Source organism: Anopheles arabiensis, chromosome 2 (assembly GCF_016920715.1).
Source record: "Anopheles arabiensis isolate DONGOLA chromosome 2, AaraD3, whole genome shotgun sequence".
Taxonomy (NCBI): domain Eukaryota; kingdom Metazoa; phylum Arthropoda; class Insecta; order Diptera; family Culicidae; genus Anopheles; species Anopheles arabiensis.
Window position 1 is genome coordinate 51,162,545 of NC_053517.1, and position 13,743 is coordinate 51,176,287.

The 13,743-nt window shown below is 44.3% G+C and overlaps 2 protein-coding genes across 12 annotated transcripts in view; one reads left to right on the plus strand and one right to left on the minus strand.

The window, feature by feature from the left end:
* The window catches only part of LOC120897435 (MICAL-like protein 1), a 33,565-nt gene extending 26,181 nt beyond the window's left edge, over nt 1-7,384 (plus strand). For 6 of the 7 annotated variants that reach the window (XM_040302339.1, XM_040302337.1, XM_040302341.1 and 3 more), the window contains 5 exons: nt 2,909-5,772; nt 5,852-5,987; nt 6,060-6,131; nt 6,208-6,408; nt 6,500-7,384. In XM_040302339.1, the coding sequence (XP_040158273.1) occupies nt 2,909-5,772; nt 5,852-5,987; nt 6,060-6,131; nt 6,208-6,408; nt 6,500-6,565 (3,339 nt within the window). In that variant the 3' untranslated portion in view covers nt 6,566-7,384. Of the gene's footprint in view, nt 1-616; nt 1,060-1,297; nt 2,157-2,908; nt 5,773-5,851; nt 5,988-6,059; nt 6,132-6,207; nt 6,409-6,499 lie in introns of those variants that run through there. The other variant, XM_040302344.1, reaches the window with a different exon arrangement.
* A 3,694-nt stretch (nt 7,385-11,078) lies between these two features.
* LOC120897452 (Kv channel-interacting protein 4-like) overlaps nt 11,079-13,743 on the minus strand; it is a 59,033-nt gene continuing 56,368 nt past the window's right edge. For 4 of the 5 annotated variants that reach the window (XM_040302375.1, XM_040302372.1, XM_040302373.1 and 1 more), the window contains exons 4-6: nt 13,474-13,547; nt 13,163-13,375; nt 12,579-13,075 (exon numbers count right to left, since the gene is read on the minus strand). In XM_040302375.1, the coding sequence (XP_040158309.1) occupies nt 12,965-13,075; nt 13,163-13,375; nt 13,474-13,547 (398 nt within the window). In that variant the 3' untranslated portion in view covers nt 12,579-12,964. Of the gene's footprint in view, nt 11,445-12,578; nt 13,076-13,162; nt 13,376-13,473; nt 13,548-13,743 lie in introns of those variants that run through there. The other variant, XR_005738528.1, reaches the window with a different exon arrangement.

Consider the following 13,743-nt stretch of genomic DNA (forward strand, 5'->3'; position numbering starts at 1 on the left):
ATTCCCTCTTGATGGAAGTGAAAAACATGAAGGCGAGTCGAATGGATTTGCGTGGAAATGGGCGTGCTGTGTGCCCATCGGCTTGGAAATGGACTTTGCTTCCGTTGTTTCGTAAAAATGTGTCAATTTTCACACATGGACACGCTATGCGCTTTTAGAAAAAAAAAAACACATGTTTTATGGTATAAATATATTTGAAAGCATCGCGCTGCTCCATATAAAGTGCAATTTGAAGAGGGTCGTCACAGATTATGTAAAGATGCTTAGTAAAACATTAAATATTTTACCTAAACATAAAGTTATCGCTTTGAAGGGCTGGGTGGTCGACATTTGCCGCCGTCGCCCCCTAAAGTACGGTGGGATGTTTCTTGAGTAAAGTTCATCGTCATCCATCCAGTCGCGCTTGCGGTCTGGGCAAACATTACGCACTCGCGCACGTGCATACGCACCCACTCAAGCTTGCACAGGGCGCCGCGTCAATGTGTGGCGCAAATGACCACAGCTCTTGTGCATGAAAGTTGTACATCGTACGGCAGAGCAAGCACGTTGGCGAGCAGAGTTTGGAGCTCGGCATGAGTTGGACAAACAAACAACAGTGCAGCCGGCGGCTTTTCTCTTTCTCGCCACAGTGCTATGTTCTGATCATCACACCTGAGTCATCACTGGAAGATAAGGTGGGGCTTTTTTTCTTCTTCTTCTACATGTCAATGAGGCGAGAGAAAGATGACTAACCACAGAGGCGACTGACTGTTGTAATTGTTCGCAATGGGGGAAAGAGAGAAAGAGAGAAACATTGTGCCGCCACACACGCATTGCTCGCGATTTCATAGTTAGTTGATGATCGTGCATCACGCAGATGACACGAGCGTTTGTTCCGTTGCCCACAAAGAAGTAGTGCATGTAAAAGTGAATAAACATTGTAAACTAATTCAACACACACAACGGCAATGCTGCACTTTACCGTTTTCAATTACTAATCCAAACTAATCCTTACGCAAAGAGTAATCTGGAGTATGGTTCAATAGTAGTGTAGTGTAGAACTCGGACCGTTGCTGAGTGGTGTGAATGCGTTCCAATGGCACGCATATATGCTCACTGTGTGTGTTTACTATTTTTTTTCTTCTTTTTCTCTTCCACTGTCTTTTCTATCTCATTTCCAACCACTGCCAATGCCGTATGCATCGTAATCTGTGCTCCACAACAACAACAATGTACGTTGCGAATGTGCCAATTGCTCGTCCGGCAACTTTCATCCATCCGCCTAACGTCGCGTTTGGTTCCGTCACCATAATAACAGGAGGATAGCAACAGTTTGGATATAGTAGGACAATACAAACCAGAGATTTTCTGCTAAACGGAAGGTGGTAGAGTGTGCGCCAACACCGACACTGCGCTCATTAAGTGGCGCGGCGCAGTACAAGCAGTAGCAGATATAGGAAGGACAAACCAAATACAGCCTTAGAAGAGTCAACGTAAAACTGAATACTTTATATCGATCTGCGATCAATCAATCTCCAAACTGCACACCTATACCGATTTCGGAGAGCAGAACAGAACAAACACGGCACAGCCAGAAGCAGAGTGTGTTAACATTTTCACCATCGGAATATTCATCGAAGAATCTCACATCTAAATCCAGTGGAAGGTTGAAACGCACACCGGACCGTCGAGAGCTAATCGAACAAATAATTTCCTATACCAAATCTGAGCATAAATCTCCAGTCGTGTTTTGTCATAATTATTTTGCGCTTGTGTGTGTGTGTTAAAGTGTGTCTAATATCGTCCGTAGACAGTTAAGAGAAGGACAGTAGTAAACTATTACGTTCATCCATTACCATCGCCATCAACGTCACCACAAATCTACCAGTCTGTATATCACTATAATACGCAAACGGCGAATAGAAAAGATACTGCAAGCAACAAGAAAGCGCACGTTACCAACCACGCAATCGTCACTATAACCGATCAATCAATCGAGAGTAGAAAAGAATCAACTGTCGCCGACACAAGTACTAAATAGCTGGCAAATTTCTGCATCTAACAGTGTTCACTCAACCAAAACGGTGGGCGAGTTAGTGTGAGCGGAAGTTTGGAGCAACCCTAAACGGCTGCGGTTTGGAATTGGGTGTAATCGTACGGACATAGTCTATTACCAGGTAACTTCCTACATTTCATGCAAAACGGAGTACGAAACTGGCAAACTTGGCAAACACACACACACACCTCACTTACAAACTCACACACAAAACACAAACTCTAAAGATCCACAGTATTCGAACCACGAGCCCCTCATCATCCTTAGTTTAATACGTAGACAAAAGCTTCGAAGATCACGGCTAAGCACAAAACCGATCGACCAATAATGCGTGTAGTGCGAAAAATTAACAGAAAACTCGGCTTTTTCCAGCTTGATGGAGCTAATTTGATCATTTCCTTTGTTGTGCGAGTGGTAGCAAGTTTAACACACGATAATAGGGCGCACGGCCACAATTAATCAGGGACACATTCTCTACGCCATACTGCTGCTTTCAGTCGTCTGTTGCTTTCTACTTGTCACGTTCAGCGTTTCTCGTTCGTTCAGCGTTTGTCGCTTTGTTATGTCTTTCTTTATTTTCTTCATCCGGTTGAGCTGTGTTCGAACTGGTAATTAGTAACTGTTTTGCGTTTAAATGTTTTCAATGTCTTTTCCCATTTGCTTAAGAAATTTTCTTTGGCCTAAGTAATGTGGATACCAACATTTTGTCCGATATTTTCTGAAATCATCAATCATGGTTGACGATTCGAAACGAAACGATTCTTTTGCCAGCTACCCAGTTGATACATGCTCTTATTAATATTGCTACGCGTACAGAAACTGACTACTGACCCTTCCGCAAAATAATGCAATGCGCTTTTTACTAATCCACAGATGGCAAACAAAGCGGCATTTGTGGGCGTTCCCAAGCGTGCTTCCTGCAACCGTTGTAGTAATCCCATCTTTCTGGCAGAACGGATCAGCTTCGGCGAGAAGAGTTACCATCGATCGTGTCTCAAGTGTGCCCGCTGCGGTACGCAACTGACCGTGGGAAGCTTTTACGAAACGGAAACCGATGGCGAGTACTGCTGCGAAACCTGCCCGGATGAGGAGATCCAGTTGGAGCAGCGTCGCGAATCGTCCGCTTCGCCCGACGGCAGTTCCGCGAACGTCACCGGCAATGGCACACCAGTTGCTGCTGCTGCTGCTGCATCCATTGGTTTACCCAAGAATGTACGCAGTAGCAAGCTGCTCGATCGGATATCGTTCTTTGAGTCGGCACCGCTGAGCGACGAGGAGAAATCGTCCAATCTAGAGCGCAAGGCACGGATGAGCCATTTCCTGAAGGAATCGCTCAAAACGGTAGAGCAGGACAATGATGAACCTCCCGATTTACCACTGACGGGGCCACCAAGTTCGGTAACGAATGACAGCTTGAACGGGAAAGAAGAGGAAGACACGGACGACTCGGATTCGGATAATGTGGATGATGTGGAAGATGAGTTCGAAAAACTGGTACAGGATCTCGATGAACCGGACCTAGATATAAGTAAATCTCTGCTAGCAGATCCGGAGAGTCCACCGCGTGCTGATGCAATTGCTTTGGAATCTGAACCCACAGCACAGACAGATACCATCGAGCCTAATGAACAAGAACAGCAAAAAGTTGCTGAAGTAGTACTGCAAACGGAGGTCGTGGTAGAAGAATCTGCGTTGGAAACAACTTCTTTGGAGGTTCAAGAGAAATCTGAACAAGCAACACCGGTGAAGGTAGAGGACGATTCGGAATTGACGAACAATCTTCCTGCAGAGGCAACTGTCGAGGCAAAGGAAATAATTCCGCAAGCTCCACCGGTTACGGAACAAACTACCACGACGACCGAGAGCAGTAATTTGACACCCGAACATACCATAGAGGACGTTGTTGAGAACAGCGAACCGAAGCGAACCGAGACGAAAGAACAGCCATCAACCGAGATCTCAAACGATGATACCCCTGCTGCAGACGTTGAAGTGATAGTAGAAAATGGGTCGGTGGCATCAGTTCCTGTATCGGAATCTACTACCGAGCATTTGGATGTGCCTAACGAAAACGAAAGTACTGAATCGCTAACTACACCCTCAGAAGAATCGAAGAATGCAACAGAAAGGACTGAGAGGAGCAATTCGATGGTGCCTAATGAAACCGTGGAAAGTGCGGTTTCTGAATCTAAAGTGCCTGTGTCAGTGAACGAAGAAGAGACCACCATACCTACCGATACACCCGAAGCATGCAGTAAGGTTGATAATGATGAAGGTTTACCTGCTGTCAGCACGCAAGAAGATGGAAATGAGCAAGAGCAGTATCCGTCCGATCTCAATCCTTTCGGTGACGAGGACGACGGAGAGGGAAGGGAACAAATCGTAGAGCTACGAAAGGTTCCAGCGGGCGGCAAACCCGTTCCGACCATGCGGCGCGTCAGCACAAATCCTTTCGGCAGCGAAGACGAAGATGAGGACGTCCAACAGTCTCCGTCATCGAAACCGCCGAGACCGCCACCACCGAAGGTGGTACAGTCGCCATCCGCTGGTGGTTCATCGTCGAAACCGGTCCCGGCGAATCCGTTCGATGAGGACGACGATGACGAACCGACGGACGAGCCGGAAATAGTGCCAGTATCCAAACCTTCCCCGCGCCGAACACCGGTACCGACGCCGAGAAAAGCTCATGCCTACAACGACTCCATCAGTTCCTTGGACAATTCTCTAATGTCCAGCAGTCGGCTAAGCAGCTCGAATGTGTCACTAACGTCCAGTTTGGAGAGTGGCCCCTCGTCCCTGATCGTGCCGAAGCGCAAGAAAGGAAAGGCGCCCGACATTCCACTGGCCGTCGCCGGTGCATCCACGCCCATCGTATCCCAGCAGCAGCAAATGGGAGTGTCTAGTGCGGTGAGATCATCGGTGGAAAATCTTTCCAACAGCAGCGGAAGCGGCACCCTGACAACTCCGCGCAAGAAGCGCCTTGCACCGGCCCCTCCCCCAATACCCAATTCCTCGTCCACTCCAAAGCAATCGTCGACTCTGCAGGTTCGGGAGGAGGGTGGTTTAACACGCGTCCCCAGCCAACGTCTGCTTGCCGTGGATGCGAGTCTGTTAAGCAACAACGATCGTGACATGTCCGAAACGATGAGCCGAGGCACGAGCAACGAATCCGTCGTGTATCGTCGAACAATCGTACCGCTCGTACTGGACGACGACGGTCCCGAATCGCCAGTACACCTGGACGGCACCACAACCACCAGCGGGCGACAGTGGGAAAAAATGAAAGACAACAAGGAGGCACAAAACCGCAACCGTCAATCGCAAAGTTCACCCACCAGCGAGGCCACCAGCAATAGCTTCGGTAGTCCGGGGGGAAACCTTTCGATTCTGTCGAACAAATCCTCCCAGGGCAAGTGGAAACGGCGCAAGGGTCCGGCCCCGGCACTGCCGATGATGGCCGCTCCGCTGCCGGAACGGAAACCGATCAAAATGTTACCACTGAAGGAAATACACCAGGAGCTGCAGATTATCGAAACGCAGCAGCAGGGACTGGAAAAGCAGGGCATTGTGCTGGAGACGATGATACGTGAGCGGTGCGAGGGGGTGGAAGCGGATGTCGATCTCGATATCAGGTTGCAGCCAAACTCGAAGGAGGTGGAAGATCTGTTGATGCAGCTGTTCGAACTGGTGAACGAAAAGAACGAACTGTTTCGACGGCAGGCCGAATTGATGTACTTGTAAGTAGGAATGCAAGGAATGTAAGGCGGCGCTCTATAACAGTGTGTCTGTTTATTATCTCATTTCATATGCCGATAGACGCCGCATGCACCGGCTGGAACAGGAGCAGGCAGATCTGGAGTACGAAATTCGGCTACTGATGGCACAGCCGGAAAGGAACAAAACGGACTCGGACAAAGAAAAGGAAGAAGCACTGATTACGCGCTTAGTGGAGGTATGTATGCTTGTCGAAAAAAACCGCCGTTGGTGCATTGAGTGTAACTGTGATTGTAACCACCATTTTCAGATCGTTCAGTTGCGAAATGAAGTCGTTGAGTGTCTCGAGATGGATCGAATCCGTGAAGCGGAAGAAGATTTGGTACGTTATTTTGTGTGTGTTCGAACCGGGACGCACGAGATATTTATATTATTCTCCTGCTTTTGCACAATTTTAGTCGATTAAACAAAGCATTGAAGAGCGGGCCGCTAGCCAACAGTCAAAGCACAGTAAGAAAGACTCATCTGCCAGCTCCACCACACTTCCGCTTACTGATGCAGAAAAGCGCGACTCCTCGACGAAGCTTTCCAAGAAAGAGAAAAAGAAGCTGAAGGAAGCGAAGAAGTTGGTAAAGTCGAAAAAAATTGACTCGGAAAAGGTAAGCAGGAAAGCAGGAAAAGAGGGACAACAAGTAATGTGTCTCCTGTATGCAATCTTCTAATCGGGGGGACCTTTTTTTTGTTTGCCAGGATGCTGATGAGACGGAAAGCAACACAACAAAGGAAAAGAAAAAGAAACGAAAGTTTCTTTTCTAAAAGCCATCCGTTCGCGTCGGTTGATATTTAACGTACACATTCCCTTAGATCGCTGATAGATCCGCAGATCCGTCCAACTTGTTCCAACTGCGTTGCTGTAACAGCTATCAACTCACTTACTATCACCTTGTTCTTTGTTGTGCGATCAGTTTCGGGCTCAATTATGACCTCCCTACTCAAACGATCGTAGAATGATCCTACAGGTTTGCCGCGCCGATTCATTAGCGCTACCATTAGCCTCGTTAGCCAGATTAGACAGGTTTTCTTTTGTTTGATTGAATCGGTTTAGCGGTGGTTGCCCGCACTTTACCAAACGTGCGTGTCCCGCTTCATGATCGCTGTGTATCCCCTGCTGTAGATATGTCAATCATCGCATTTAACTCTGACGGCTGCTGTAGTAGATCGGGAACAATCATTATGCGTAAGCTTGCTCTTGCATCCCGATTCTGCGGGCCGTTTTTTTGTCAATTCAACAAACATTTTTTCGTTCATTATCAATCCATTTCATTTGCGCACATAGTTTTAAATAGCGTGTTTTTGCTGATGATAATATAAATAATCATGTTTTACTTCTACCTATACATATATAGAGCGAGAGAGCGAGAGAGAAATAAAACCATTATATTCGCGAGTTAAGTGTGCTTTCTTCTGAAAGTGAAAGTGTGCATAGTGAAAGGATAGATGTGTGTGTGTGCGCGCGATTATGCTGCGATGCGATGAAGTATACATACATATATTCGTCTACTATTATAAGAAATAAAACATTGGTTGAGCTTACCTTCTGTTGAAGCTAGATATATTGATTAGAAGAGAAAAACAGATCCCTGGTCCGAGTTTTGATCACAATCACGATGACTGCCTTTGCGTTGAAATTCCGATCGTATTTTGTATTCTCAACACAGACTACACTGTTCATTAATACTTTAAATGATCAATTTCTAACAAATATACACATCAGGATTTATTATTGAGAACAGTACCATGACCATACAATAGTGGTGGTTCATTCCGACACCCATTTTGTTGTCCATCCACAATGATGAGAGTTCACACACCACACCCCGGTATCGCGTATCATAACGTGTTAACGCGCCAGCAAGTACTTAGGAACAAGTAATGAGTGAATTCGTTCTGCGTTCAGCTTTTCTCTTGCAAATCGTATTAAATACCTGCTGCTGTATTCCTGTTTTCTATCACGGTTTCGTGGCAAGATCGGCAAGATTACATCGAATATTGAACAATCAATCTATAAAGCCAGTTCGCACAGAGGCTCTAGAGGAAAACCGTATTCTCCTAGTAGTACACAAGTAAGACAGATTGTTTTAAAGCTCACTCGAATGAAAGTATTTGTAATAGGGAAGTAATATTATAGCTTTTCCTTAGAAAATATAAAACTAAAACTAAAATGAATTTAACTCATAGTTAAATTGTTCTAGCTAGTAAAAAATTATAGTTCTACGTAGATTGGTTGTTTTCTACTCACATTAACATACGCCTGAAACTAGCTTGATCGTTTTGATTATGCAGTTATAACATTCGTTCATCCTTTTTTCCATACGAAACTGTCTTGTCTACGCTCTCTTACAAATTATACATCTAGATCAACAATTAGACACTATGATATCGTTGCAGTGTTTTGCAAAGGGTTTTGAACCCAAACCACCGTTTTTAAGCTTCGTTTGAGTTTTTTTGTTTTGTTTCACGTTTCTTGTCTCATTTACCGTAGAATATATATATAATATTAGTTCATGATGATATATGCGATACAAAGAGTGTTCATCACCTTTAATTATCAATATGGATTCGATAGCTTATAGAGTTCGTACACTTGCTAACCAGTAACACAATATTCGAATAGATTATTTAACACTTAGAACACTCTCGATTCGCTCCGACGACTGTCCCCACCGGTCCGGGCTTACGAAAATGACTAGTTTCTGCTCCCATAACTAACACATTTTGATGGCTACAGTTTTGATAAGAAAAATACGATTTCGATACGATTTGGTTTAACATTACACTGCGACTTACACGGATACCGATTAACAATTCACGTTACTCTGTGTTTGCGTGTATGTTTTTTTTCTCTGTTGTTCTGTTCCTTTCCTTTCTGAGTGTTGGTTTTGTTACGTTGTTACGAGACACTTATGGTAACAATAAACACGGATTTACAAGAAGAATACCTATTACTCGTTAACGTTAACGTTGACTGCTCTTTGGAGGCGAGGGATTGGATTTACTTTCCCCTAGCATTGTTTATGTGCAGTGCATGACCGATTTTGAATTTGGTTTTGGTGCACTTGTACAGCAATAATATTGTTTGTTTGTTTTTTTAATACGTGGAAGTAAATACTAACATTTTTATTTCGTCTCATTAATTGCTTGCGATACATCGTTTTGCCTTTGCTTGAGTAAAGTGGCATTTTGTTATTGTGTTTGTAACTTTTGTTTTGGAAAGTCGCATAAGAAAATGTTTGTTTTTATTACCTTTTAATTTAAACTTTAAATCAAAACCATTTCGAGCGACTGCGGGTATCGTCTTTGGTTGGGAGTTCGTTCAGAACGTATATTTATTCTATTTTTTTGTCAACATTTACGGCAAGAGCAGTTCAGTTTATACTACGTTACATACTATTTCATCTTTTTTTTATTGTATGTTTTGTTTTTCTATAGTTGCTTGTATTTTATAATTGTAATCTGTAATCTCTCTTTTCTATACGTTGCTTGTTTTGCATAACAGTGGTTGTAATAACTAGTAGCAGCAGTAGTAGTTAGTTTTTCATTTATTTATTTGATTCGTTTGAGTCCCTCGAGATGACTGGCATAGTTATGTATTTGTGTTTGATATATATATATATATACCTTATGAAATCTTTCTTTTCTCCCTGTGACAAATTAATGTCGGCATGGTGGTCAGGTTGCGCACCATTTACATAACAGCAGAATTGTGTGGGGTAGGTGGGCTTCCCTCCTATTGTTTTGACTAGTTCTAAGGATATCCAAGCATGCTCCACTATTAGTTCGTGGAAACGTGGCTGCATCATAAAACTCTCTCTCTCTCTCTCTTTCTCTCTTGTTGGCTGTCTCAGTTGTAAATGGCTTAACAGTGAGCATGGTTGCCAGCTTCCAAGCAGGATTTAACCATGCATAAAGGATTCCAATTTACGTTTGCTGCAGTATAAAGTGCAATGTCAAGACTTTGCATACAATTGTTTGTGAGTATGAGTGGTTGTGTGTTTGGGTGTGTTTCTGTATGTATCGTACGCTCTATCGTAAAACAGATCGAGTTAAACCTACACTTAGGAGTCGAAATTAGGAAGGCACATAAGTGGACTTGTGGGAACTTTAACACCTTACTCTCCGTCTATCAACTTTTCTCTTTCTATCTCTCTCTTTCTTTTTCTTTCTCTCTCTCTCTATCTCTCTCTAGCCTGCTGCTCTTATAGGTAGCCTTTGTAGATCTTGCTCGGGGCAAACGCTTTCGGTCGATCAGTTTTAGAATATGTGTTACCCTTTCCTTTCCCATCATCATCATCATCATCATCATCATCATCATGCACTGGTGGACTGGGCGTGGTAATTTCGGGAGCTAACCGAGCGGAAACATGGAAGAAAGAGTTGTAATTCGATTCAAATTTTCAACTTATCAGACTACTTGGATCGTTCAGCAGTGCTAAAGATATGATCGTTTCTTCCTCACGAAAACGATTAGGATAAGGAAGAAAGCTTCCTTATTGAAGTGTCTTCTTGGCAATTAAGTGGCATCTTCATTCCACAACATACATTTCCCTTACACCATCGTAATAAAACAGATCGCTAACGCGAAGGATCAGGAGGTCTAACGAGGGGACAATGGAACCTGAATTATCCTAAGAGTGTCGCTTGTTCGCGTATGAAGAGGAAGCGCTACCGATGGTTTTCACTTTGCATCATGGCATACTTCAATAGGTTAGGCCCTGCTTAGTGACCGTATACCAGGCCTTCACCTTCACCAGCGTCGGCGTAGGAACGTCGGTCGGTGTGCGTGCACCCTGTTGCTGCTGTCCTGGAAGCAAAGGGGCCGGTGGCACTTTGCACTGGGAACAGTGCAGCTCGTGCGGTCGGGTAATGCAGCCGCAGCAAGAGCCGGGCGGTGACATTGGAGACGAAATCGTTGCAATGCCGCTCGATGACTGCAAATGATGATGAAGATGGTGGTGGTGATGATGCGAGGAGGTGGTAGACGAGGACGCGGATAGTTGCCCTAGGAACGACCCATTGCACGGCGGCAAAGCGAGCGAGAGCGTTTGCGGTGGTTGCATCCTTGATGATGGCAGTGCTGGAGGCGGCGGAGGAGCGTAGCACGAGCCCTGGCCAAGGCGCAGCGTGGCCAGGTGAAGGGGCTGCAACGGTTGCTGCGAGTGATAAGTGTCCTGGGGCGGAATGTGATAGTGCTTCAGTGGGGGTGGTGGTGGTGGTGGTGGTGGTGGCGGCGCTGTAGAACACGACGGCAACGCTGATGAAGGATGCAGCAGCAGATGATGATGATGGTGGTAATGATGGTGATGCAGAAGATGGTTCGCTGTCGGATGGAAGCCGCCGTGGTTTTGGTGCCGCGCGGCAGTGGCTGCGTTCGACTTGGCTCGCCCGTTGGCCAGTATCATCGACTGTTTGCTCGTCCGGGACGTCCGGTATCCTTTAGACGTGCCGCCATTGGTGATCGTGTTCGTAGTGCCGGTGGGCCCTTTCAAGCATGCTTCTGCAGCAGCACCAGTCGGTGCTGTTGTTTGCGTTCTCTCATGGCCACCGCTGATGGTGGTGGTTGTGGCCTGCTCCGTTCGTTTCGCAGTGCTTTCCGCGGTTGTCGTTGGTGGTCCGTTCGATGTGTCGGATTTCAGTACTGAGCGAGTGAACGAACCGTCATCCGAAGGCAGATGGGAAGGGGGAGGGGAAAGAAGCGGTTAGAAAAACCCGATAAAGTTACAGTGAATACCATTTAAATCCATCTTGGATTTAGGGATATGAATTTGAATGTGAAAATTAGGATTTCCATCCAAAAGTGGGTTATAAGGATTGGTAACAATTGATACACTTGAAGTCATACACTTTTTACACAAATAATAAATCAAGGTTATCGTTCAAAGATGTCTTTTGTATGCAGTGGCTCACTAAATAAATGATTCAGTCACAATTTCGCGGTTTTTTTGTTGTGAATATCTTAACCAGCTCTCAAGCTAGCCAGAGCCTATTTTAGCCAAATTGTACAAAAAACTCCTTAACATTAAGTTAAACAATCCATTGCACCAATACGATTAAAATGACGAATGTACTACTTTTGAGGTCAAAATTTTGTTTGCATGAGCAACGGGGACCATTGGCTTCTCAGACTACATATAAATAATGAAGAATGTCTATTTTAGCCAATAAGAGTTGTGCAAAACTCATAAAAATGACAGCGAAAAGAAACAAATGATAAACTCCGAGGATGGTGATGGTTCGAAGTCGTACACTCGTGCCATATTTTATTGTGCAATTAATTTTTGTTCAACACTTCTTACTACAAACTTCACAGACAAACTGTGCAATGGAATAAATCATTTGAAAGCCTTTTCAATCCTACATTTTTATCATTCTATGATTCATTATCTTCGGCTAATATATTTGCTCATACTAAGTAATAGAAATGCTTAAACATCATATTGAATTGAGTGAATCATTAAATCAAATTGGCAAAAGCAATGCCAATACAACTTCCACGAAAAGGTCAAGGCTGTTAATTAATTGTACGAACATTGCAAGTTATCTTAAATGCACGTGGACCACTGTAGATTTTGGCGTTTACTTGTATGCATAACGATAAATATTTAAATTGATGGATAAAGCCCGCTGACAGTTATTATAATTTGAGAGCTACAGCAATGTGAAATGCAAATGATTTTAAAATGAAAATAATGAAACGAAGAAGAAAATAAAGCATTTCCTAGGGTGATATTACAAAAAACTGCTTCAAACTAAAGAATATAATCTACAATGGTTTAAAAAAAAAGTTCTGTTCCACAGAAGCTTACTTCATTTATTGTGGGGTTAAAAACATTACAAAATTATTAAACAAGAATCTTTTCCTCTGCCGATGCACAAAACAAAAGATGCTTACAAAGTGTTGCAATTCCCCCGTACGCTTCTCCCTTTTGGACGTGTATGTGTCTCTCTCTGTGGCATACTTCCGAGCCACTAACTGTGCCCAAACTACTCTCACACTGCACACTTACTTGCCGTTTGTAGACTGCTCTCGTTCGAGTTTTCGTTGCTTCCGTCGTCCTTCGGTCCTTCCTGACTGCCCGGCAGCTCGTCCGCGTCCACTTCGCTGATGCCCGGCACGAACCCGTAGCCGCCCGGCAGCGTGTACAGTCTTTCCAGCGGTCATATGGTCGAGTCGAACACACCCATCGAGCTCGAGATAAGCTGATCCTTGCGGCAGCAGTCGAGGAACTCTTCGATCGTTATCACACCGTCCCGGTTGGTGTCCATCTTCTGTGGGGTTTTGTGTCAGTGTGTGTGTGTAAAGATTAACATACGTTACCGTGTCTTGCCTATAGTATTTCGACCATCCACGCTTACCTGGAAAATGGTGTCCACCTTGTTCTTAATGTTAACCTCATCCGTTCCACCGTCGTCCCGGGCACCCATCAGCTCGTAGATGGCCGTCACGATGTCCGTCATTTCTTCGCGCGTTATCTTGCCATCGTGATTGATGTCGTACAGGGAGAAGGTCCAGCACAGTTTCTCCTCCAGCGTGCCCCGCGACAGTATCGACAGGCCCTGGACAAAGTTCTGGACCAAAAAAAACGGGGACACAGCATATATTTAGTGCAAACTTGGCTACAGTGCAATAGTTGGCGCGCGTGTGTTGACGGCCGGGATGCATTTACCTCGAAGCTAAGAATACCTGTATGCTCCTTGTCTAAAGTATTGAACACGTAGTGTGCATATAATCCTGTATTGGCTGAAAGAAAGGTAAAGAAAGAGAAAAAGAGAGTTAAGAAGGAGTTTATTAACTTTTAGGTTTAGTTTACAGATAAATTATATACAATTGGTAATTTAATTCATGTGTTCTAGAAAATACAATCAACTAAAATTGCATCTATCATATATTGAAAACATTAATTTGAAACAAATTCTGATAAAATTACACCATCAAA